The sequence below is a fragment of the Chelon labrosus genome (assembly GCF_963514085.1).
Source record: "Chelon labrosus genome assembly, chromosome: 20".
NCBI lineage: Eukaryota > Metazoa > Chordata > Actinopteri > Mugiliformes > Mugilidae > Chelon > Chelon labrosus.
Genome location: NC_140353.1, coordinates 16,098,778 through 16,125,485, shown reverse-complemented (window position 1 = coordinate 16,125,485; position 26,708 = coordinate 16,098,778). Strand labels below are relative to the sequence as shown.

The window sequence follows — 26,708 nt, the reverse complement described above, 5'->3', positions numbered from 1 at the left end:
TCTGGTTGTGGTTGAACGACACCCGTCAGCTCATCGACACGCACATTTCACACGACTTTCTTATATATCTCATGTTCCTGTTGCCAACTTTCAGATATTGACATTTACTTGAAGCTGAAAACATGCAAGTCTCGTGCCAACATTTTCATTACGTCAATGCAGTAAAAACAAAAAACAAACAAAAAAAACTATGAAGGTTTGTGTAACTCTTTAGATCAAAATGTGTAGACAAATGCACTTATGCACTTATTACAATTCTCTCTATTTCCAAGGGAAATGTACATACCCAAGTTCACAATAGTACTGTTGTATTTTTGAATTGTGAGTGGGAAGAATATTCATCACGTTTGCTTTGTTTTGTTTTGTTCCTTCATGTCCGTCGCTTGTCTGCCCTCTCTGTTGCTTGCTCTGACGGATCCGATTCGTTGCAATCGTGCGCCAAACCTCACTGTGTTTTCATCTGAATCGCTTTCCTCTCAGGCACTTTCAAGTTGCGCCCTCAGCCGCTGTTAATGAGGAGAAAAACCATCAAAACACAAACAAAATATCTGCATACGCTTTAATCCCAGAAACGCGTCGTGATTTATACGTTTCCTGAAAAGTTCCGCGTTGTTGAAAAGTGTCCCTAAGCAATATCATAGCCTACTCCCTCTAGGAAAAGAAGGGAAATAATGAATAGAAACTGGGGCAGAGGTGTTCCAGAGGGATCCAAGTCTCAAACAACTCCAACTTTGCGAGTATCCTCACAAGGAAATATAAGGGGAATAGGATAAAATGTCTACGGGTATCTGTGATGAAAATTGGATGTAGTTGTGCTGTATTTGACTTTCATTATTATCACAGTGCAGAGATTCACTTGAGAGTTTAATAGCTCTCTGTAAACTTGATGTTTAAATTGAAAGTTCAGGTTAGTTTAAGTGGGATTGTATGATCCCACCCATCTAGCGTATCACCTACAGTAGATGGTGCCAAGCTGAATTACTGTGGACGGGGTCAGCAGCAAAACGTATCTTGACCACCTAAAACAAGGCCAGTGTAAAAAAAATAAATACTTTCAGTTTAAGTATATGCCATATTTTGGATATTATTGCTGCTTTACCTTCCTGTCACAACGCCTTTTTGTCTGGATGAAAGCCTTTCATCACAGGTTCCAGAATATTGCTCTCTTCAAACCCACCAGAGTCCATTGACAAAAACAGCTATTTTACCTCTCAGAACAAGAGAGTTGTTGGTCTAACACTGCTATCGATTGGTTTGGTTTGTTTGTGTCATTGTGTGGCGCGTTGGCGTGCCGGCACATTAGTTTGGATCTGAATTAAAAAGTCACACAGCAGCTGACCAACAACTTCCATTTTCTGTGAGGCGAAATTACACTTCGTGTCAATGGACTCTGGTGGCTTTGAAAGAGAGAGCTATTTCTTACTAGAGCTTAAATCAGGAATAGATGGATCAACACAACCCTGGTGTGCAGTGGGAAATTGGAATACCTACTGCTATCAGTCATAACGCTAAATCCATTTTGAGCGAAGGCTAAACTTCTGCTGCTCTTCACCATCAATCTTCGGTGCCAGTAGAATGAACCATGAAGCTACGTTCGAATCATAAACCCAAAGACTGAAACTTATTAGTTAAATCTTCAACTGAATGGTGCTGCTTTTTATTTGATCAGTAGTACGCCAACTATCAGCTCTTCAGCTGATCATCGGCTTCATTTCCCTGCTGCTACCCAACTGTGGCCACACCTGCAGAGATAAACATGGTCCGTGTGAACATCTGCACTCTGCTGCAGCATATTTCAGGACAAAACAGAATAGAATATTGTGATTTTGATTAACGAAATGTCCTACATCTACAACTACATCTTTCTTTGTTGTTGTCCAAGAGCATAAGCTCTGAACCCATCTGGGTCTCAAGTATAAATGTGTTTCACTCTGATTTCTTTCCAACCAACCCTGCAGGACACATTTATTACTTGTCAAATTTCTTGTAGCAGAGCTCCGACATTAAATATCGGAAAGCTAAAATAAGTCTGCCTTAGAGTGACAGTGTTTCAAACATGCAGTGCCATGCTTCAACTGGGCTCCTTATAACCCACGGCTGAGACTACATATTAAACACACAACTCCATGATTCTACTGCTTTTTTTATTCCAGAGGCAGGAGCCTTTATCAGAATGACAGTGGGTTTCTGGAAAGCGTCTGGGTGTGTGATGCCAGGCAGTTGGCAGAGCAGACACGTTCCCCCTGCTGTTGCCACGGTGGCAGGCAGACGGGAGAGAGGCAGACTCAGCCTGACATATGCTGGCTTAGAGGAGACGAGAGCTCCGCGCTGAGCCCCAAACTGCTGGTGCTGTGTGCTGTTGTGTAGCTGGAAGGCTGCTCTGTGAGAATAGCCGGGGCGCTGTGCTGGGTAATTTTCAGCCCTGCCTTTGACTAGGCAAAGCAGCTTATGTAAGATTTTGGGTCCTTGGTGAGATCAAGCAAACAGCCTCCAAGGCCCTTCAAAGCTCGGGTTGATAAACGTGTTGCTGAATAGTGGCCCACACTGCAGAACCTGAGCATCAGCGGTGCATGCATTAGCCTGCGTCGATCTCCGCGGGGCCCAGTTTCACTGAAGGCTGTCGCTGAAACGTCTTTATGCAAACCGAGCAGGGCTGTGAGAAAAGCGTAGCGTAAGCACCACCTCGGTGCATCTCCTCCGAGAGGCGTTCATCTAATTGCAATGAGGCCATTTTCTCTCGAGTCGCACCTCAAAACGAACAATTTCAAACAGCAAATTGAGATCAGAGCCAGAAATCACCCAGGGTGGCGGGAAAAAAAAAATCTTCAAAAAGATTTGTGCAAAAGAGAACACAGAGCTTTAGTCAAATTCAAAGCTACGGTTTGAGGTGAGAGCTGTGTTCGCGGAAATCACCGTCACAGGAAGGAGAAAAAAAATACATTTTCTAAACCGTGAACAAAACCTCTCTCTGTTGTATTGGCAGGGTCAAGTTTGTGTCAGAGTGAAAACCATTTTCAATCTATGAAGTGTTTTTCTTTTCTTTTTCTTTTTTATCACCCTTTCAGTCAGTTTTGTACGAGCAGGTATGAACACAGTCTTGGATGAAGAGTTTCAAGGCCTCCTTTTACAAAGTGTTTTTCCCTTGAGGCTTATTTTAGTGGCCGTTCTATGCAGGATCCCTGTTGTGCATGTGATACCGTGAGCACTGGAGGACTCCTCCTCACTTGAAAACTGCAGCGACCATACGTTTTTTCATGACGCGCCCAAACCTTACGAAAACCCCGGCGACGGAAACTTTAATTTCACGGGGGGCAGCGGTTAACTCCAAGTGCCATCTTTTTTGACGTACGGCCTCATGTCTTTCACCCGCTTTATCTGATCAGAGCCCTTTCCCATTTCCAGTCACGCTCTCCCGCCATCTCCGCTTTGCATCCCTGCATTCTGTGGCCTCACTTCTTGGTGCGACTGTCTACCCGCTTTTAAAACCCACGATGTGAAATATTTCAAGGGGACTTTTTCGTAAACGGCGCCGTGAAGCGAGCATCGGACTGGTCCAACACTTCCTTGAACTTGGAATGTGAAAAACAGCTCTATAATTACTAGATACAATGAAAAAGGTAGTTGTTTAGCTAAAACTATTTTCATCTCTTGTATATCATATCTATAGTGAGGATGAATATAATGCCAAATATTCATTATTTGTAAAGAAATATATATATAGATATATATATAAATATATAATATATGCTTCATTGGAACTATTTTCTGCTCTTGCTCATGTTTCGTTGTCATTTTTACTTGGTTGTTTTATAAGCTGATATGATGGCATGCGAAACACTGATTCTGAATGTAGGCTTATTTATTGGTTCATTTTTATTTTTATTTTAGAAGTATGACTCTGTCTCACTGATGTATTTATTTAAGTCAGTCACATTTATCAGTGTGTCTCCTTTCAGTGCAAGTTACCCTATCATTTTTTTTTTCTTTTCCTTTGATTATTTGACTATTTTGCAACGACATATGCATTCCCCTGTATTCTTTCTTAGCTGAGCTATTGGAGGATTTTGCCTCTTCGAGTAGTTTGATCACCGCTTCGGTCATCCGATGTAAATAGTTCTGCAATTAAATTTTTGGAGAAAAACTTTGGACAAGTTTGTCTGTGTGGTGCCTGTTTATTTTCTGCTAATTGTCGACACAAAATGCGCATCCTAATATCAGGAAGCAGGATCCCCGGTGGTGGGATTTTCATTCACCGGAGGGAAGCTCAGTGAATTTATCAAACCGTTCTTGACATTTCATGCGTTTTATATCTGCTTGCAGCCCGCTGACTAAAATAGCAGCAAGATAAAGATGACGTGCAGTTCTGAATCATCTGTCAAAGGGGCCGTTGCGTTTACTTTTAACTGTTTGTGATTAGGGGTGTAAGGAAGGTCAGCAATGGCTTGGCATTTGTATCATAGTAGAATAATACGATAGATTATACTGAATGAGCAGGGGGTTTTCTAGTATATCTCTCAATTTACTGAAATTCTTATAATCACATAAGATTCATTAATATCCAGCTGTTAGGTTGCAGATCAAGGCATGTTTCTGATAGCTGTTGAAGACACATGCATACTAAGTTAATGTTCCTGTAATTCAGGACCATGGAAAAACGACAGTAGATTCATTATAGCAAAGCTGACTTCTCTGACAGCAAGGCCAGCAGTTCCACTCCTTCAGTTTCCAACATCATGACAACTGCTACATTACATGAGGACCCTGTGTCATCAAATTCCAAATGATTAAGAGACCTTGCAATGGCCAAAAATTGATAACTACACGAGGTCACCAAATACCGTGGGCTGGGAAAGACGTCAAGATGTAATTTGTGGCAAAATGGCCTGCATACCGTAACTCGCAAGCCCTAAAAAGTTTTAAATAATGCAACATTTTGCCTCAAGCTAACAGGAGACTCCGCATCCAGAAATTAGGCTGATATCAAATAACTGCTGCTTTTTCTTTCGGTTAAAAGGGATTAGTTGCATATGTTTTTATAGATCTCAAGGCATTTAAAGTGAAAAATGATTCAGGCTTTTACCTACCTTTCATTAACTTGCTTATTTCTGTTTTAAAATGTATAGAACTCAACTTGACCCGATCCCAAAATAAGCAATGCAATGTTGCCCCCTGCTGGACAAAGACAGGTATTCATAAAATATTAATTTACCAGATACTCCATTTGGATTTTGTACCTTTGTTTCAGGATGGTGTTATTGTGTGTTTGGGACCTTTTATCCTTTAAGAGAAAATCTGAGTAACACAGAAATGTCCTTTACTGAATATCGTGTAGCGATAGGTCAGCTCAGATTGTGCAAAGTCTAACAGCTATATCAACATGTAGGACAGTGTTGATTTAGCACTTAATTTGCATTGCACGCCTTGTGTTTGTTCTGTAGTGTTATATGTTGTTTTTAGATATGATAAAAATAGAGCGCATTCACCTAACTGCTAACATACCGTGACACGTCGATAACCAGTAGGATTTGAGGATCTGAGCGGCGTTGACCAATGGGATGCCCGCAAGTTCGGAGGGGGGCGTGACTTCCGGTTTGAGTGTCACATGACCAAATTGGAGTCGTATGATGTGAGTTTCCCTGTTCTGGTTAAATAACACAGAGAGCTCAGAGTAGAGGCTTCCATATGTTACGAGGATGTTAAGGTATCTGGTTTGTGGTGAGTAAACTGCTCTAAAACATTTAATACGTCGTTAGCTTGTGTCGGTAACGTGTTTCTTTTGTTTACTGTGTTGCTCAGGTTGATAATAGAGTATGACTCAGTGTTGCTCAAGAACTTCACAGTATTTTTTTTTTCTTTCTTTAAAACCGCACTCTTAATGTGGTGTTGAACTGCTTCCTCTTTTTTAGCCATCACAGCAAGTTGCGTCAGTTAAAGCTACACGGCTTTTAAATAATGTTTCATGCCACTATCATTTAAATATTCGTCTTTGTTTGCAAACCTCGGTGAGACATACCAGACTAATTACAGGCTACTGCATTATAAAGTACTGAGGTTAAATATAGAGCATTTATAAATCTGGAAATTAGCTTTGTCTGTCATTTCTTTAGCAGTTTGTAATTGTTTTGCAGGTGGTTCACTCATCATGCATGTTCCAGCTGCTGCTCCCTGTTCCTCTTTCAGATGAGCCCCCCCCTGCTTGGTTCCGGCGTCTTCCCTCAGCACCATGTCTTCAGAGCAGCAGACCAGCTCCCTGCCGCAGCCCAGTGCTCAATACTTCCAGTGGGACTACCGCCTCCAGCTGATCAGCCTCGGATTTGGCTTCTATGCTGCAATATTCCTCCTCTCCCACCTCCTGTCTGTGACCCTGTGTCGCACCTACAACTCCCTGCTAGCTAAGGAGAAGGTTTTCTGGAACCTGGCAGCCACCCGGGCGGTGTTTGGCATCCAGGGCAGTGTAGCCGGACTATGGGCCCTTACCGCGGACTCTGTGATAAGCTCGGACAGAGTGAGGGGCCAAGAGGACTGGTCCTGGTTTACTGTCCTCACAGCTACGGGCTTTTTTGTGTTTGAGAACGTAGCACTCCACGCCTCCAGCTTGGTATTTTGGTCTTTCGACCTCCCTCTGGCGATACACCATTTCTTCGCCGTGGCTGGGTATGTGGGGACACTGGTGTGGGATTCCCAGGGCCACTTCCTCCCGTTGATTACACTCCTGCTGGAGATGAGTACGCCATTCACCTGTATATCCTGGATGTTACTGAAGGTAAGGGCCTCATACTGTTCGCCTCATATCACCTATCTCCTTGCATGTAAGGTTGGTGAACTGTACTGTAACGTCAGTCATCTTATCAGCTCCTAACAGTATCACCACATCCTGTTTGTTGATCTGAAGGTTTATTGACCTGCGGTCTAGAAATTAAAGGAAGTGCAAACATGTTTCAGTTCCTCTTGTTTACCTCCTGACTAAAGTTGAGTGTTCTTAGAAAGAGGAAGTTCTCTAAATAAAGACAGAGGCTTTACTCAAACCTTCTATTTCAGATTCAACACAAATATGCACAAGTTTCAAGAATGTGATGTTGGTGTCACACAAAGATCTTGATTTTCTTTGTCCATCCTTCTCCTTGTCTTGACAGGCCGGCTGGGCACGCACGCTGTTCTGGAAAGCCAACCAGTGGGTGATGATCCACATGTTCCACTGTCGCATGGTACTCACTTACTACATGTGGTGGGTAACCCTGACCCACTGGGGAGAGCTCTGCACCTATGTGGCCAAGCCCCCCCTCCTTTTGTTCGTCATCGGCCTGGCTCTCCTCACGTTCATCATCAACCCCATCTGGACGCACAAGAAGACCATGCAGCTGCTAAATCCTGTGGACTGGAACTTTGGCAACAAGCCGGCACCGCTGAACTGCACCAAGAAGGGTCAGTCTGAGGCTTCTGGAAAACCCCATGCCAGCTAAGGAGTATGAAAAAGTTCATATCTTTTCTGAATGGATGTGACTTTTGGTCTGATGATGGTTTAGGTTTTATCTTTATTATTAGACTATATTGTTATTGTTTTATGTGCGGGACAAGTGAACCTTACTGATGTCAAATGTTCGATCATCTGGTACTGTGACAACAAATACTACAGGACAGTCTCTTATCTGAGTCTGCTTTAAGGCAGGTTTGATATGTTGTTGATATTCATCAGCATATCTTGTTCAACATCTGGTTAGCTTTTAATAGAAGGGCGTGCTTTAGTAGGGTGTTGGATGAAGCCCTGCCTGTTTAAATCATGTGTGAATCAGATGACTGGTAAAGTAGATAATTCACAGGAGATTTAAACAGGTAGGGCGTTGGAATGAAGCCCTGCCTGTTTAAATCTGCCTTACCAGTCATCTGATGCATCAGCTATTCACAACAGGAAGACACTGCATTCAGTAGCTTCATTTTCATTAAGTTTAATAGGTCTTTCATGAAGTCTTATTACTTTAGGTTCACAGTATTGATCGTTACTTCAGCAGTTATTTCAGTTATTTATATAGTCAAAGAAGGCTCACATGTTGTTTGCCAAGGGACACCGTATATGTTAGACAGCAGAGATTGCTTCCTTTTTGGAGTGGCGATCATTCAGTAGTGAAGTCACATGAACCTTTTATAACACACATGACTATTTAGCGTGTGTTTGGAGGAAACGCAGTAAAATTGGATTATGTTTATAGAATGAGCTCTTGTAGGTTAGTCATTAGATCGTTTGGATATTAAGTGGACAGTTTGATCTGTTAAATCATGAGTCACCGTTTTGTTTTTTACTCTTTCAACAGAGAGGGAAACATTTATTACATTTGTGGCACAACAGAATCGTCTTTATTGTTGGAAAATAGCTCAGGAATGGTCCACACCACAAAGGCCTCATTGTCCCAATAGAGATGCATGAGGTAAAGTGAAACTGGAGCATTTGTTGACAGACTACTTAACTTACTTTTCAACCGTGATATAATTTTCACTACTTGGGAAGGCTAACTTAAAGTGGAAAAGCTTTACTAAAATATATGTTTGTTTGTACTTGAAAAATTCGACAAGAGTGTTAGACAACGGCCTCGTTGTGCTGAAAGCCTTGGCCTGGTGTTTTGGGTTTGTGTATTGTCATTCTTCTGGCATAGGAAGTATTTTCACTCTCAGATCTCTCACTGCGTTGACATTACTCATTTATTATGTTAACAATCTCTAGGCATCTGTGACATTTCATTCTCACTTTTAGTATCAAAAAATATGGATACATTTTACATTTTGAATTTGCAAAGACGGCTGAGTTGAAGCTGTATTTGTCTAATCGGTTAGTTTTTTTTTTGTTTTTTTTAATTCCATGTGCATTTTACTACTTCACTGTCTTAAAATTCGTAAATATCAGTATAACGTGGAGGTTTTTCAGACTGGTATTTAACATAAAAATAACTATTTTTAATATTTATTTTTCACCCAGCTGTATTTGATATCACTTGAATATTTGCTTGAAAAAAATTATTTTGTCAAAAAGTGTTGGATTCATACTTGTAATTTTTTGAGACAGCACAAAAATACCATTAATAGCAATACTAATGTATGTGCCATGTAAGAAACGACTTAAAATGTTTTCTCACAAATAACTGCATCCCTTGGTTTTGTTAATGCTCAGAAATTATTCCTACTCTGCCTGTAGGTGGCAGAATAGGAATAATTATCTCTTGTATCATTGAGTTTAACACATTTTTCAACTTTGAGATTGATTCTTTTTTCCCTGAAAGAATACACAGTATTATATTACAAATATGTCTGTTTCTAAATAAAGTGTTGCTTTCTACTTTGATAACAAAATAAATAATTTATGATATTAAAAAATTATTTTTGTGTTTGTGTGCAAAGTTTTACCAGAAAAGTGTTTTTTTTTTTTTTTATAGTATATAGAGTAAAACAGAAATAGTTTAGAAAAGTTAAACAAGTGTTGATGTGCAAATGTAACCTCAGAAAGGTACTGGTGGGGTGCTATTTCACTAGTTCACAGGTAAGACTATTGTGAGACATGTGAAGTCCTTAAATTAGCTTGGAAACTGCAACTTAGCAGGGAAGTGAAGGAATTACCCAATCTACAGGTGTCTATTTGCAGTTGTGCCCCCTTGTTTGGCTTGAAAACAAACCAGAAAAAGAGAAAACTAATTGTTCAGCTTGTTCATTATGAGCGTATATAGACTCTGTGGTGAGGAGAATCACGAATTTGCCATAAATGGACTTAACCTGCATTTTATTTCCAAGTTTAAAGGGAAAATACACAAAACTTTAACCCAACATCATCCCTGGACAGCTGTTTATGAAGCCACCTCATGCGTCACGTGACCACTTTGCTGGAACTCCTCTGTCCTGATTCATCCTACCGGAGAAGACGTTGGAAGTTTGATGGACGTCCATCGTAGCCAATCAGAGCCTGCTTTATTCCACAGATTGGCCAATCAGCTCCTGGGAGGAGGTGACGGCTTTCCCATGGATGGAAAGTCAACTTGCCTTGCAACGAAGAGAGTTTAAAAAAGGGCGAAAACTGGTCGTGATTTGATGTGGTATAAGTTGTCCTGAAGTCTGAAATGTGTCTCGTTTAACTCTTGCACTGTGTTACAGCGAAAGGACGCGTTAGTTCGTCTGGGAAAGCAGTCATAAAATGGTGAGTTTAGGACATTTTTCTAAGTTTGTAGCAAAGTTTCAAGTGTTTACGTTGTTCTCGCTTACTATTACTTCAAATGAGAAACAACATTAGGCTCATAAATATTTAATTGAAAAACGTGTAAAATATTGGTTTTGTGTACAGTAGTGACTCAAGAGTGTATTGGGAGATGGCTATAACGTGGCGCCTTAGCTAACTTTGTGAAGTTGCCAACACTGTCAGCTACCTGCTATAACACAGTCACTATTTATTTCTGTGATAAATACTGGCTCCTAATCTCGGTATTCGCTGTTATATGAACTCCTTGCGTCTCAGCTGAAGCTTTTCTCTGTTGTTTCTTTGTCATACTAACTTCACCATACGTCTTTCCACCTCATTTCTTCAGGCTTTGACGTGTCTCGTTTGTCATTTAACATTTTGAAACGTCTCAGTGTTGAGGACTTTCTGAGCACCCTGTCTCTTTCCAAGGATGCTAGATAGCCTTTTTCAGAACTGATAAGACAGCATGTAAAATAACCATAACCTTATTCGTTTTATTTTTTTCTAAATAACATAGAAATAATAAAATATTAGCATCCCTGTGTATTTGTCACTTACTTAAAATCATTAGTAACTGAAGAGGTTTTCCTGATCTGCTGCAGTCGGCTGCAAATTCAAGTAGTCATGCATAGCATTCCTCAGTGAAAGCAGTGCACAGCTTCACTCAGCTGGAAGATTTGGCCTAAACAGGTAGTGAAGCCATAATTTAATAGTTTTTCTCAGTGATTGCCTGCCTGCACCACAAACGGCAAGGGCACTGAAGGAATCTGTTACGGGTTCTCTAAGTCTCAAAATGATGGCTTAAATTAAAAGAGCGCTTTGATCTCGCTTTGTATTGTCCAGTCTTGTGCATGTCCAGTCCACTCAGCTAGTACAAGGGTGAGCTGGAAGGTTTAGGGGGTCACGCTCGACTCACACACTCTCGGACTCACACACACAAAACAAAAGTCTCCCGTGGTAATTTGTTTAGCAAATAGCCAGGGTGGCCTGGCTGCAAACACAGATGCTTAGTACCTCAACCTTCTGTAAAAACATCTAGAGAAGGCTGGCCTGGTCATTCTTTCCGTTTTCAAATTGTCTGTAGTTGCGTAATGCAAGCGCACGTTTAAGGCCCTGTTCAGACCTGGTTATTTGAATGTGTCCTGAGTGATCGGATGACAAAAAAAAAGCACTTGTTCACACCTGAAATAGTAAATACGTCCCCAAATACACCTCGAGCTCAGTTCACAGTTTTGCACTCTGCATGCATAAACCTCTGTACATCAGTACACATCAGAATACATCTGATAGATCTGCATCATAATCATGAACAGCGCTCTTTATGTATCTATTTAACATTGAGATGTGTTAATAATGAGCTGTGGTGTCTCTCTCTCTCTCTCTCTCTCAGACACAGGTCTCAAATGCATCCTGGGTGTGTTCACACCTTAGTCAGTCGTAGTTGGATTGCTCAAGACACGTGCAGATTCAAGGTCTGAATGAGACAGCATATTAGCAACTTACCAGGATGAAAACAGAGAGTATAGCCAAAGTGTCGTCTTCTGTAGTTGTTACAGTCTGAGAACACAGATGCGTCTCACCAGAGAAATACCAAGAATTGCTAATTTCTTGAGTCATTGTGACCAGGCAGCAGTGGCTCGTGGACATGCTGTCTGTTTACCATGACAGAGCTTGGGTTGCCAGAGTACTCAGTGGTTGAGCGGAGGAGCATACCATTCATTTTTAGAAAGGCAGTTATGGACTCACTGTCCACCCACCACCTGGCCAGTGATCCACTGTGAAAAGGCATGGATTAGCAACATAGTTCAGCAACAGCTGGGAAAGAAACACCGCTGCTCTTCAGCCGGTGGATGCGTGAAATCACATACCACACATTTGATTAGCAGCTGGGAACAAGTGTAAATTTAGATCCAGAAGATTCAAGGTCCGAGTGAGACATTATATTAGCAACTTATCAGGATGAAGAGTTAAATGATACATGGTATGCACTTTAGATCACACAGTCACCAAGATACCCAATCCTTTTATTTAGATGCCTACATAGGCACCATTTTCTCTGAATTGAATGAGGACTTTATAAATCACATTCTTAGCTGTTTAAGAATGAGTCATGCTAGGGGTCAGTGGCAGTCTTGGCTTCAGAAACTGTCTCCACCCTTTTGAAGTCCGTGCAAAGATGAGTTGCTGACAATCAAGACTGCTGTGGTTTCCTGTGGTCATTTATTGTAATCTGATTGAGCTGCTCCATTCATATTAAAATTCTTTTAGAGCTTTAATCCAGCCAGTCAACAAAAGCTCTTTGGAGCAGCCGCTTAGCCGCTGCTCACCACACACTAAATAGTGCTCTTCTGGTGACATGTCGGGTTCTCAAAGCTTTGGTGTGGCTCGCTGGGTGGGTGGAGACCAGTTAGGGGTGACAGCCAAGACTGTGCAACCTCTGTTTTGAAATGGACACCACGTTTGAAATATTATGCAGCGCTAGTCTTTCATTTTGTCCGATGTTTCCCAAGCTGAGAGAGCCATGTCAGTAGTTTACCTCTTTTATTAAAAACAGAATCTGTCTAAAAAATAAGGTTAATGTAAAAAATGGTTTTAAAAATGTCTTCTGTTAGTTTGGATATATGTGGCTGGATGACACCATACAACATAGAGTCACTTTAGTAGCTTAGTGTGAACCACATTCACTTTAGAAACATGGGCTCAGTGCTGAACTCACTTGTCCAATCGAACACACCAAATCAGATAAAAAAAATCCTGCAGCCCTATGGGCCTGATTATTGAAATGTATTCCCTTCAGTCCTCAGCGATTACATAATTAACACTGGTAGCTGATAGGGTTTCATCTTCTGGTCTTCTTGTTTGGTTTATTGTTCAGTGTTTTGATGGAATCTAAATGAATGCAAGGAGGTGTAAACACTGATCCACAAATCTTTCCGCAGGAACCAATTAAAATGTGGCTATGAGGAATACTGCTTGCTTAGCAGTGATTTATAATCATATTTGTTTCTATGAGTATGTTTTCAATTTGTCCTTTGCTGATTCAATCTCAAATTTCTCCTTGCTAGCAGTCAGTATTCTTGCTTTTGAAAGTCAGCTATCTTGTGCCCGTTTGTGAGCTTTCCCCACCCGATTTGAAGTAAAGGTTTGTGGTGTGTTGTCAAGGCTGGTTGGCCAGATACTGTGTGCTGTGAAAGTTGCATGGCTGATCCTGCATGAACCCCAGGGCTTTAGAGTTGAGATTTCAGCTATAGACTCTACTACCTGGCTTTACTTTGTCAAGATGCAATTCGCAAAGGAGACAAAGGACGAAGGAGCATTGGGCTGTCAAGACCGGTTAGCTCAGTGTGTTTTAGGTAACGCCAAGAATGGAGTTCTAATTTCTGTATTGGGTCCCTGGCATTTTTAGAAAATAACCTGGAATGACACTGAAAATCTGGATACAACACAAACAGTTGTAAAAAAATATTCAACACTTCATACACATAAACTAGTTGGCAGGACAAGATCTTTTCAGCAGTGCTCTATAATTCTCATTGTGGAAAGGCTAGACTACTTTTTAGTATGCTGCAAAGTGCTGTCCCGTCCTCCCCTTAACATCCCCACAAGTACGTTACAGTACTTTGTTAAGCCCGTTCGTCCACTCTTTGTGGGCCTGGGATCTTCTGTTTTTGGTCAAGGTCTGATTACTGTAATCCTGGCGGAAAGACTCACTGCCCAATAACACAGCCACCTAAAGAGCTTCCAAAGCCAAAGACAGACACTCACAGCAGACAACAAGTCTCTCCCCCTCTCTCCACCCTCTCCTCCAGGCTTTTGTTTATGACTTTCAGCTTGTTTGTGGAATGCCACTTGTCAGTAAGTGGCTGTACTGTGGAATCAGAACCTCTCTTCCAGCCAGGGTGTTCCAGAGTAGCTCTCAGCATCACACACAATTAGTTTTTGATCTCTGGCTGCTTAAAGTTGTGGGTGAGGGGATTCATGCAGATCAAGAATATTTGAGAAGTATTAGTGTATTTTTTTCCAAGTTGGAAACTATGGAAATTACAAGCAATCCATAATTAAAAGAGCATTACTGTCTTTCCAGCTGTCAAATACAATTCTGTTCCATCGTTATTGAATTTCTTCACAAGTGAGATGTGTAGTTTGTGAGAAACTTGCTTTTGTCTTATAAGAGAATAACACAGAACTTTAATTTAAATAATTTCTTACAATCTCATTCTCCCAGAAAGAAACTTTGGAGAGTGATATATTTTTTTATGTCTGAACATACGCTGATCAGGCATAACATTATGACCACCTTCCTAATATTGTGTAGGTCTCCCTTGTGCCTCCAAAATGGTTGTGACTCATCAGAGAATGGACATGGACCTTCTGAGGGTGTCCTGTGGTGTCTGGCAACAGGAAGTTGTTATTGTGGGCCTTTGGGTCCTACGGGTTGAGGGGAGGGACCTCTGTGGATCAGGCTTGTTCCTTTGCATCCCACAGGTACTTGATCAGTTTGGGATCTTGTGAATTTGGAGGCCAGGTCAACACCTTGTGCTCCTAAACCATATTTGTGTGTGTGTGTGTGTGTGTCTGCATCCTGCTGGGGATGGCTGCTGCCATCAAGGGAGTGTCTTTGCAATGGGCCCGGGGTGCCTGGTCTGGTCCAGTTGGGTGGCCCAAAAATTTCCCAGCAGAACATTGTATTGTCACCAAGAAGGTCAATGTTATTTACTCCTGTCAGTGGTCATAATGTTATGCCTGATCGGTGTAGGTTGCATTTTTATCCTCCACACAAGGGATTCTGTTAACAACATGTTTGCTACATATAGTTCAAATTGTCTGTTCTTTACCATATGTAGGTCATTAGGCATACACAGCTGAGCAACTTGTCTGCATTACACCAGAAAGCTAGATGACTGTTTTCCTGTTTGCAGAGCACACCTTAGCCTTCCTAGCATGTAATGACATGCTCAGCTGGGCCTGTCATCGACTATAGGGACGATTTTACCTTTCTGGTGCTTCCGCTCTCTCTTCAGTCATGCTGTCAGATTAGACTGTAATACAGAACCTTTTAATTAAGCAATAAACGGATGACCAGAGTGATTGTAAATTAATCACGGCAAATATCTTTTGGTACGGGTTTGTAGGCTGCACTTAGCCAGCTGCCCACTTTTGTTGTGCAGTTTAAATGTGTAACTATTCACAGTGCTGTGGTCTAGACAAACTGGTGATAGGAGCTACAAAGGTATGGGCTCCTTTTTACGGGTTGGACAACACGGCGTGAGACAGGTGCTTCTTTGATACACGCCACATTTGAAGTCACACAAGACCACAGGCATTGCAGGATGTAATTTGTGGAAAGGTGCGTTTAGTTTCCTCCCAAGTGCAAGTAAAAAGACAAAAATCTGAGAAATTACAGGAGAGAGGAAAAATGGAGGAATCTGCTGCCTGATTTCAAAGCAACAGTGAGAAAGGATGTCTTTGCTTTTCTATTTTATTTGCAGCAGGGGAATCAAATGTGGCGCCAGTTCTAGCTATGTTAGCTTAACGCTTATTATAAAAGAGCAAAAATGTAATATCTTTCAGTCAAAGAAGAGATACAAGATGTTTTTCACCAATGTACTTTTTCTCCTCTGTGCCTTGAGAGGAGCACACCTGAATATTTGACTTCCTTTTCTCACCCTTCCTTCCTTTTCCTGCTGTCCTAAACCTTAAACAATGTGTTTGAAGGCAAAGATGAGTCACTCTTTGAAGCTCCTGTCAGGGCTAGGCTACTTGTTCTCGCTCAAAAACTTTCCTGCCAATTTACAACCATGTAGCTACCTGTTATATACTTGTATATCACTTTTCTCAGGCTGTGCAGTGAAAATCCTAAAGACGGCTTCATCGTGTACTACATAACACTGTAGCTGCTCCTGTCTTTTCAGACTCATTTCTGTTGTCAAGGCTAATGTCTCCCAAGGCTATGTATACGTTACCTGTCTCTGTTAGCGCTAGCATTATCTGTCAGTTGCACTGTATTGAGCAGACACTACCCCTGTATGTTCACATCCTCTGTTCTGGCCTTGTGCCCTGTGAATAGGGTGGAGGACAAAGATGCAGATGATTTCACATTATTTGTAGACAAAACAAGCTTTGAGACTCAGAATGACTTATCCCTCTTGTTTTCTGCATTACTGTGGCGCAGATTTGTCTTTGCCAGAAGAAGACTGCTGTGAACTTATGTTGTGGCTTGAACTGAACTGTGGAGATTCCATGAATAGAATATGTGGCACACATACCACAACAATGGTTGCTTTATGTTACAGCATGATGTCATGGCTCCGTTATCTCTCCTAGTGGATATTAGCTTGCTGAAGAAGCCCGGAAATAGCCAAACTTTTATTTACAGAGACAGATGACAGAAACTGTCACCTCTAGGTACGAATTGTACATCAGCAAACAAAGCCTGTGTTGCTGAGGAATGTCTCATGCCCATGCAGGTCTAAAGGTCTCACCTGTCTCAGCATGCTAATAACATTTCCCCGGGCCAAAATGCGTGTTGCTATTAATGCAAAATATCACGGTGACCCCTAAATACTCCTATACGTCTTGGTGTAGTGTGAAGTTTGTTCATAGATTATTGCCTGTGTGCTTGGGTTTTGATTTGATATATTTTTGTATATCCTACAAACGCTGACAGTAAAACAGCCGTTTAGACAATGCAGTGAAATGCTTACTTTGTAATTCTCCTTTACTAACAACACTAAATAATCTACATGCAAATTTACTTGTGAGAAAGTAGTTGCTTTAAGCCTTCCAGGAATTTTGCTCATTCTGACCAAAGTTGAGCGAACAATAAAATCTAAACGTTGACCTGCTTTGAACACATTTTGTTTTAGCTACACAACCCCCCACCTCAGCCCTTGTTCTCATAATGGCCACGCCACAGGGTATAAACTATCCATTACAATGGTAGCACAGCCGCTTTATACCCATGACATTACACACACCCACTATTAGCATATGAGAATGTTGTGTACACTTAAACACGTGCTAATGTCAACAGTCCCTGCGACCACTATGAGAGCGTCTTTTGTTTTCATTCACTCTTTCATTTGTCTGAATTAGCTTTGGTTTAGATTCTGATGTTGACACAAAAGGCACCAGACTGTGACCACACAGCCATGCTCCTCTGCTGTGCACTGCTTTGTTTAAGAAACATGGAATAACAAGCGTAGTTGGGCTTTTGCGGCCCGAGTGCCTTAAATATGCCAGAAATGCCTAACTCATGTGGTGTGTGGACACATTCTTCTCTGCTAAATTAATTTGGAAATACAGTGTGCATCAATGTGCTTATTTTGGCTTTTTTTTTTTTACGTTGTCCTTTTTCTTCTTTAGGAATGTGTGTCGGTGTAGTTGATCCCCTGCATGCTGCTGTCTGAAGAGCTTGTACTGGACAAGAGCAGCGAGCATGGACGTGGAAGAATTTCCTCCCCCGCCTCCTGAAAGTAAAGTCAACAAAGCATTGTCATTCTTAGTGTACAATCTGTTGGTTTCACTTTACTGCAATGAACAACTTCATAAACAAACCTGTTTGCGGACTTGTTTGTGGGCCGGTTAGCTCAGTTGGTTAGAGCGTGGTGCTAATAACGCCAAGGTCGCGGGTTCGATCCCCGTACGGGCCATTGATTTTGATTTCTGTTATTACAAATATAATGAGTTAAAAGATTTCACTTTGTTATTCTCAAATTACATGTCTGAACAACAGTGGATGTTAATTCTGTCTTACAAAAGAAGTACCCAGCACACATTAATAAAGAGGTTTTTAGGACTCGTTCCACCTCTAAGTTATGACAGTTTCTCATTTTCTTAGTTTTATAGCTTGCTGAATGTCTGTGTTGTGGGATTTTATAGAACATATGATGGATCATTTAGCAACTCATTCACCTGATTGGAGAATTTTAGACTGTTGGGCACTTAAACGAAATGAGGAAATGCTTCTTTAAATCCAGACAGTACGTAGACTGCGATACTCTCATGTGTTTCATTTTCTATTTCAGAAGGGTTAGAGAGCTAGGGCATTAAAATCACCTGCTGGCATCTGTAGTCTGATCACTTCCCAGAGGCTTGCTGAAGCTGGACAGTATGAGCAAACAGCACAGATTCCTCTCCTCCGCTCGTACGCCACTGTGGAGTGTGTGGGCAGAGGAACCAGGGAGTGAGGAGGGTAAAATGTGCTGTTCTACTGTGAATACCAGACAATGTGCCTCAGTATTAGGTTGAATGCTGGTGCAGCAACACACACACATATACACGCACACAGCCTCCGGGGGATAGTCGCAGGCCAGAGAAATGCTTCGTCTCGATCTGGCCAGTAACTTGCTTTGTTGCCAGGGCAATGCAGAAGCGGATCGCAACCTGGTGACTCATTTGAGCAGACCATTATGCAGCAGAGTGGAGATAGGCCCTTAGAACACTGTCCATATTGTCATTATGAATTGACAATGGGTACCTCATCTAGTCTGTGTGTACCATTGGCATGCATATTTCTTGTGCTTAACATTCTCAAAAGACTAGAAAGCGAAGAGAAGAAACCTTTTTGTCGTCCAGTTTAGTGTTGCGGCACAAAAGCAGATTAGAAGGTTTAGAAGATAATCACAAGTGGTTTTGTGTGTTTGTGCTGTTACACTTGTCCGTGTTTGCGCTGTTCGGCCAACATCTAACACAGTCTGTCATTAAGCTGCATGCATGCATACCCATGCAGCCAATTGTCAATGATCTTTTCTACCCACAGCTTCAAATGTACTATTGAACATTGACATGGTCTTGCAAAATCCAATCAAATCGATTTCTGCCTCATTGTGGCATAGTCGTGTTTCACATTGACACTACAGTGAGGGCACCAGAGTGCATAATAGGGCAGGTACTAGCATATCATTATATATGCTGCTTCCTTGGAATTTCCTAGGCTATTAGTAAGCTGTCCGTGCCTTATCACTGTGTCTCACACCATTCATTATTGCACAGATGGAAACAGACAGATAGCATCTCTGTTTCCAGGTTTGCACCTTCCCTTTCTTGCCTCCTTTTCTTTCTTAAGTCATGGGTGCATATGGACACAGGGTCACGGTGGTGACCCAGAACATTAGTCACAGACCGTTCTCTCAAACACCGATGAGTTGAAATGACTACCTGCCAAAGCCTGGGGGAACAGTACCAGTGATTTAGAGCTGTGTACACTGCTGTGAGGGACTTCAAAGTTATTGTGTTTGCTACGGGGGGTTTCCTCTGGGTTAGAATTTACTTAGTCACCTAGTGGACCATAGAGACCTTGAGGGGCAGAGACGCCACATGTTGCAACAGTGAAAGCGTTAATTTGACGCTAATTGCGTGCAAAGAATAACATATCAGCTGAAATTTAACTGATCAGAGGAATCCCTGTTTTTAAGTGTCGAGAAAGAAAGATAACAGTTAAAAGACCAGATTAAGGGTGTTGCCTGTGTCTTTAAGGGAAAGCTTTAGGGTGGACGTAGATTAACAGCTGTAGGAAGTAAACACTGGTTAAGAGAGTTCAAAATGCCGAAACCCGGGATCGAACCAGGGACCTTTAGATCTTCAGTCTAACGCTCTCCCAACTGAGCTATTTCGGCACCTGTTGTTCTGTCCTTTTTGTTTTTGTTTTCTTGGGACCACACCATTAGGATATGAGAGACGAAGATAAGATTATGACTTAGATAAGACTTCAGGCTGTAAGTTGATACAGCCAAGCTGTGACTATGCAGGAAAGTGCTCACAAAGAGTCTGTGGTATTTGTGAGCAACACTGTGACGATCAGCATCGTTCTCCATGTCCTTATGAAGACGTCCAAAATGTTGTCTCTCTGTAATGATAAAGGTAGATACCACAAAAATTTCAAAGTACATAATGTCACATTTCTGCTTTTCATTCCAAGTAGATCATTGTTATATATTGTGTGGTTTCTAACAGAGAAATCTGTAATTTTATTCAGTGTAATACATCATGTAATGGTTGAGATGAAGAGTTTTATCTTCAGCTAACATCACTTGTGGCCATTGAGGCTTTTCCTCTCCCATAAACATGACTTCTCCCTGAGTCAGATAGATTTTAATCGGCAAAGGTGGTATGAAAAAAAAGCTCCCATTATCCCACGGTACTTCACAATCTCATCAGCTACATCTTTTGTTATTGTTTTGACTGAGAGATTTCTTGAGCATTTTTTGAGCAGAAATCAAGTGTTTTCAAGAAAAGGAAACTGATGAAAGGCCCTGTCACCCCAATTAAAATTATTAAACAACATTTTCTGTCACAGTTAATTCAGGTAGATTTTTAAACATTTGGATTTTACATGAGTTTTTTTTTTCTTTCACTACACCTCCACAAAATCTTCCAGTCCTAGTCCTTTTACTCCCTCCTACTTTTTTTTTGTCTTTTGAGATCCACTGAGCCCACCCTATTTTTCACCAGATTAGAAATAATGCATAAACTCAGGCTGCACTACTCACTGAAGGGAGTAACAGCTCTCTTTCCTGCTGGCCTAATTGCAGTGTGGAAACCGGAGAGATATTTGTTGTTCCCTTCCTGTCTACTGCCAAGCGAGCGCTCTGATATTAATGTGATGCCTTTGAACGCACACTATATCTCTGCCCCAGTTTGTATCCCTGTAAAGCAAAGCAGCAGATGCAAAGCAGCTTTAGTGCAAGAAAAAACATCTGTAAGAAAACATACTGCTGTTGTAGACCCCACCCTTAATTATAAGTCTAAATGTGGCACAGTCTTTTACTTTTTACAGGCCATGGACTCAAACTGCCACCCACAGTGTCTCTGTAGTCTTCTAAAGTAAAAAAGTTTCAGCAAAATGATATGATTATTCTGATAATCCTACATAAATTTAACTAAAAGCTTACAGTGTGGCATGATTACCATTTCTGTCATCCCAGAGTTATGCATATTATCTTTTCGTCTTTTTTAATACAATGGTAATACACTATATATAGTAGACTGTTGCAAAAGATAAAATTAAATTTTCTGGTAATTAAATTGAGATTTAGTTTGTGCGTGAAATAACTACACTACTTTGCCAAAACATTAGGTACGCTAGTAAAAATAACTACAATGTAATATAACAGTCCTTCCCTAAATCCCTCTCCATGACTATGATAATGTTTAGTTTATGTGAAACAGCATCAGAAGGGTCGTAAATTCAACTGTCTAAACACAAAGATTTAGCCTAGCCTAAATCGAGACTGAAAATGGGGTTGTCAAAATAATAGAGACATGTGTCGGTACAACACAATCCGGTACTACATAATAGTCTCATAGCAATACAAAGCACAGCCTCCAACATTAAAACACAGATGTATCAACAGCTGTCACAGTTATTTTAAACAAATGCTGAAAACCATAACCTTCATGAAGCTGACATTCAGTGTGTGACTGTTTTCATTCAGTCACTAGTGTACCTAATGAACTAGAAAGTTAGTGTGTATGACGTCCTCCTCCTACTAGTCACTTCAATAACTGACTACATTACTCTTGCACCCCAGTATAAGCATGGAATTATACCACAGTCTCTTTTATCTGATATTCTCTGGATCAGTAATACAACACTTCTTAAACTTTTCTCTCCAGTGTTGGCAGACTGCGTCCCATTTACAGATGACGATGAGGGAGAAGCCTTCGAATTTGACGACAGTGGTGACGATATCCCCGAGGCTGATTGCCCACTCCCTGCACCCCCAGCTCCTCTGGCACCCAGTAGCAAGGATCAGAGCCAGGACAACACTGTAGCCAGCTACCCTGAGGGCCATCTCCCTATCTTGGACTCCCCAGCACCTTCCTCCAAACCCAGTGCAGCTCCATTACCGACAGACACAACAGTTGCCACGAGCAGATCCCCATCAGCAGGTGGGGCAACAGCAGAAGCAGAGGAGACATCTGCTGTCGGGGAGACTGATGACGGGGAGAAAGATTTACCACCACCTCCACCTCCACCTCCACCCCCGCCTCTTGATGATGACACAGAGACAGATCCTGGAACAACAGGTTTGCAACCCAAACTTTTATTGTAACTCTAGATGAGTGAGCCCATTTTAATCCTCTGTGCTACAGTTGTGCTAGTTAATTATTTATCTGCACAAAATGCCTTGAAATTGTGTTTTCTTTTTGGGTTGTGCTCAAAAATTCTCCACATTCTCCTGTCATGTTCTGTATACATTATCTGGCCCTGGTCCAGCTCCTTCATCTCATGCTAAAGTAGGGCAAGTCTGTCTCTCTCTCATGACACCTTGTATCTCTGGCTGCCTGGTGCTGGAGATTGTCTGGCCTTTATCACTGAAAGTTGTGACAGCAGCAGCAGCAGCAGCAGGCAGGGTAGCCTCTGTTTATTCTCACTCTCCCATTCTCTAGTATCGTAATGAAAAGAGGTCCTCTCTGCTCTTTTCACAGTGGCGTGGTGGTTAGCACTGATGCCTCACAGCAAGAAGGTTTCGGGTTTGATTCCGACTGGGCCTTTCTGTGTGGAGTTTGCATGTTCTCCCTGCGTCTGCATGGGTTCTCTCCGGGTTCTCCGGCTTCCTCCCACGTTCCAAAGACATGCTCATTAGGTTAATTGTTGATTCTAAATTGGCCTAGGTGTGCATGTGAGTGTGAATGGTTGTCTGTCTCTCTGTGTTAGCCCTGCGAAGGGTATACACCGCCTCTCGCCTGATGACAGCTGGGATAGGCTCCAGTCCTCCCCGCGACCCTTCACAAGACAAGCGGTTACAGAAGTGGTTACACAAGATGAATGAATGACTGAATATTATACCAAGTCTTATCCAGAATATCCAAACCTTGGAGAAGTGTTTTCATCTCACTAAAACAAAGAGACTTTAGGGATTTTTGAGGCAGAGCACCAGTACAGATCATTTTGTTCTGCATAATAATCTCTCTAATGATCCATGTAAGCAACAGGCCTGAGTACAAAATGCTATAAACTGTATACATCAGTTTTATGACTGTTGATGTTGTGTGGATGCCATCAAATGAAATCTGACAGGCTTCTTAAAAATAATAACAATTTGTGTATTGTACTCTGTTCCCATATTATTGTGACTGACGTGGCATTTTCTATTTTTATGGCGTTTGTACAGTTTTTCTAAATGTAATTGCATCTTTTTCTGTAAAAGTTTAGTGTATCCTCTTTCCGTCATCAGGCGGGGAAGGCCAGAATGCACCCATCAGTGACCCTCAGCCTCCGCAGGCCGTCTCCAGAGCCTCCTCCCAGGGCAAAGTCAACCCCTACTCTGTGATTGACATTACTCCTCTCCAGCTGGAGCAGCTGGAGCAGCAGCATGGGCCCTCCTCTTCCGCGTCCTCACCAGTGGAGCCCAAAGAACGGGAGGGAGAAGGCCACGACATCCACACCAGCCCTCCTGGCATTAGCTCTGGATACTCAGTGCCAGTGCCATGTGGCTATGCAACCCCCTCGGGGGTGCCTCTCATCACACCAGCGTATACTACACCGGTCATCTTCCGACATCTCTCCGCGGATGAAGATGGTAAAGTAGAGCTGGCCACAGGGGGAAACCCTGAAAATACAAAATAATGATTCATAAAATAGTAATGAATAATAATGAGTTACATGTTAATCTAGTTTTATTTTGAAACATCTGCAACAATATAATCTAAATACATAGGTTGTGTTCATTCTTTGAGTGAGATTCAACCTTTCCTGTTTCACTGCTCTCAGACCTACGGATACAAAGCTATGACACGTAAATGCTGTCTCAGCTGCTTGTATCTCCCGTCCTTTCTTGTTTCTCTTGTTTTTCCTAAAGCCTTGCCACAAGGAAGTGGGGACTAAATTTAGCCCTCCCCAAAGATCTGTGCTGGCTGCGAGGATTTTCCGGTTTCCCTAAAACCGTGCAGTAGCTGAGTCCAAGCCTGTGGCCTGGCAGTCTCAACAGCCTGAGACTGTTATTATCTTACCAAGGTCACATCATATTAAATACCCAGAAGTTTTAAGTTAAATGTTTTAGAAAGTTATAGAAGTGTGTCGTATGGAAAGTTATTAACACTTTTGCAGTTCTGTTTTCGCCGTGACACACATGGGAAGGACATTTTGCTGCGGTTATCGCTCTTACCGTGACATGTTCCTCAGAAAACACAAGGTTACAGACGGAATTTCGAATTTGGGACACGTGTCAAGTGAAATTTATGAAGGAATATTTTACGATAAAAAAAATTGCCTTGTGTAAACCGTGCTCAGTCTACGGAAACATGAGTGACACCTGGTGGCTCATGCAAGACGTATTTATTAAATTAATTCATTCATTCATTTTCTGTAACTGCTTATTCCTGTGAAGGGTCGCGGGGTCGGCTAGAGCCTATCCCAGCTGTCATCGGGCGAGAGGCGGGGTACACCCTGGACAGGTCGCCAGTCCATCGCAGGGCTAACACAGAGAGACAGACAACCATTATATTTATTAAATTTTAGAATTGAATATTTTTTTTTATGTGACATGAATGTTGATTTCTAAAAAATATTTGAAAAAAAAATCTCAACTCTTTGCCTCTTAATCTCGTCTCACAGTTCATGAGAACTGTGAGACGAGAATATGTATGGTGTTACAGGTCTCCTATGACTAAGGTGTTTCTTGTTCCTCTTTCAGTGACAGTGGTCGGGACCGGCAGCACCTCTGTGGACAGGTGAGTCATATTTTTCACAAGCAGAGCAAGACTATCCAGTCCTTCAGTGAATGTGTCGGTAGATCTTAAGAGAGTAATGGAAAGTATACTCCTCAGGTATAATATTTTATAAATGACGGCTACCTTCTGGTCAGTTGTAATAGAAAGATCGTTATCACTCTATTAATATACAAAAACATAGCATTTTTTCTCGGCTTCTTTACCTCATGACAATGACCGTATGTATTTGTAAATCCAATGTTTTGTTATTTTTTCAAGTGTTTTCACTGAGGAGTATCCAGCAATTAGAGAAGAGGATGCTTTGGCGAAATGGGCATCAGATCCAGCCAACACTGCATGGATGGAAAGTAAGGAATGATGTCTTCAACAAAATCAGACTGTACAGACCTTCTGTTGTTTCAGTTCTCTGTATTTGCCTCTACATATGCCCAATGCGCATGCCTTCAGGGTGCCATTAGCTCCTTGTCTTTTCTTTTGACACAACCGAATTCTCAGACGTTTCCTTCCCTGTTCTTTTGAGGAAGCGGACCCTTCTACTGTATGCGCCTTTCATTTAGATCCCTCTTATATCCTGACTGCTGTGTAAACAGCCTAGCCGTGTGATGTGAGCAATCATGCATTTGCCGTTGTGAATGTGCTTCAGATCCAGATGAGGTGATTTACGATGACGTGCCCAGAGATAACTCTGACTCCAACACAGGTTTGTGGACTTTCCCTTTCATTTTGTGATCTAAGAAATTCAGTTTTAAACTTCCTGTCTTTTGCCAAACCTCAGCGTCGCTCAGTTTTGATTCTAGTCTGTTTTTGTTTCTGTTTGTTTCAAAAACCTATGTTTGCCTTATATATTCAGGCTCAGAAACTGGTATATTTGACCTGTTGATTGAATGAAAACATTTTATTTAACAATATTAACCTGTAATTCCATGTTGATGTAAAATATTCCCTTACTCAGTCATTACTATTATCTCTATTTTGAAGCTTTTGTTTTCTGTGGAAACGTTCGTCTTTTATTGAAGCTATTGACAGTGACATGATATCATTCAGTTTTTGTGTTAACATGTCAAAGCTGTGGCACTGAACATTGCAGTGTTGGCAAAAAATAATAATCCTAACAAGCTTTAAAAAGTCTCTTCTGTTTAGATTCAGTATCTTCAGTATCTTCTTATTGTGTTTATCTGCATATACGTACAGCATACGCATAAGTTCAACTATAAGTTTATATTGCACTGCCGGCTTTTGATAGAACAACCCTACAAGTTGTTGTGCAGGCTCCACAATTTAATTTAAGCGTGTAGCCATGCTATAATAATTCTAACGTATAGTATTGCCGTTCACGTAGATCCAGATGAGATGATCTATGATGACGTGGAGCTCGGTGAGGAGGGTGGCTGCGGCAGCTCCCTCGACAATGGCTGGAGCTCTAGTGAGTTTGAAAGCTACGACGAGACCAGCGACGGGGAAGGCCGCCCTGAGAACGGCCTCCCCCACGCCTTCATGAGAGGGAAGCCCCCCCAGAGGAAGACCCATGTATGTGTAATGATTACCTTCCCATTTCCCAGTCAATAATCAAGTCCTGTGTGGCTATGTTGTACAGTGTTTGCATTTTTCATTATTGTTAGTAGTATATTTAACTTTCGTGCATTTATTGTTAAATATGCAAAAAAAAAAAAACAAGGTCGTTTGTAATGTATTTGAAGACAGTTGTCTGAAACCATTTTTTATTTGAATCAGATCTTAATATTAACTGCCCACTTTGTTGTGCAAGTCCATTTTGCCTCATTCCAGTGGCAAAAAAAGGAAACAAGTACCCACACACATCAGA

The 26,708-nt window shown here is 41.5% G+C and overlaps 2 protein-coding genes across 3 annotated transcripts in view; both read left to right on the top strand.

Annotated features, from left to right (window-relative positions):
• The first annotated feature begins 5,653 nt into the window (after nucleotides 1-5,653).
• On the top strand, nucleotides 5,654-9,319 carry cln8 (CLN8 transmembrane ER and ERGIC protein). Its single transcript, XM_084568559.1, has 3 exons — nucleotides 5,654-5,715; nucleotides 6,129-6,763; nucleotides 7,134-9,319. The coding sequence occupies exons 2-3, from the start codon at nucleotides 6,224-6,226 to the stop codon at nucleotides 7,458-7,460; spliced, it is 867 nt and encodes a 288-aa protein (XP_084424685.1). The 5' UTR covers nucleotides 5,654-5,715; nucleotides 6,129-6,223; the 3' UTR covers nucleotides 7,461-9,319.
• Nucleotides 9,320-9,989: 670 nt separating this feature from the next.
• Nucleotides 9,990-26,708, top strand: part of arhgef10 (Rho guanine nucleotide exchange factor (GEF) 10) — a 46,773-nt gene continuing 30,054 nt past the window's right edge. For both annotated transcript variants that reach the window (XM_084569143.1, XM_084569142.1), the window contains exons 1-8: nucleotides 9,990-10,171; nucleotides 17,576-17,685; nucleotides 21,827-22,240; nucleotides 23,392-23,736; nucleotides 24,850-24,886; nucleotides 25,145-25,233; nucleotides 25,530-25,586; nucleotides 26,226-26,413. In XM_084569143.1, the coding sequence (XP_084425269.1) occupies nucleotides 17,649-17,685; nucleotides 21,827-22,240; nucleotides 23,392-23,736; nucleotides 24,850-24,886; nucleotides 25,145-25,233; nucleotides 25,530-25,586; nucleotides 26,226-26,413 (1,167 nt within the window). In that variant the 5' untranslated portion in view covers nucleotides 9,990-10,171; nucleotides 17,576-17,648. The remainder of the gene's footprint in view (nucleotides 10,172-17,575; nucleotides 17,686-21,826; nucleotides 22,241-23,391; nucleotides 23,737-24,849; nucleotides 24,887-25,144; nucleotides 25,234-25,529; nucleotides 25,587-26,225; nucleotides 26,414-26,708) is intronic.

Bases quoted from the DNA above. Each gene is read 5' to 3' on its own strand.
- cln8 (XM_084568559.1), top strand. From the start codon at position 6,224: ATGTCTTCAGAGCAGCAGACCAGCTCCCTGCCGCAGCCCAGTGCTCAA. The intron at 6,764-7,133 runs GTAAGGGCCTCA...TTGTCTTGACAG, and splicing joins TATCCTGGATGTTACTGAAG to GCCGGCTGGGCACGCACGCT.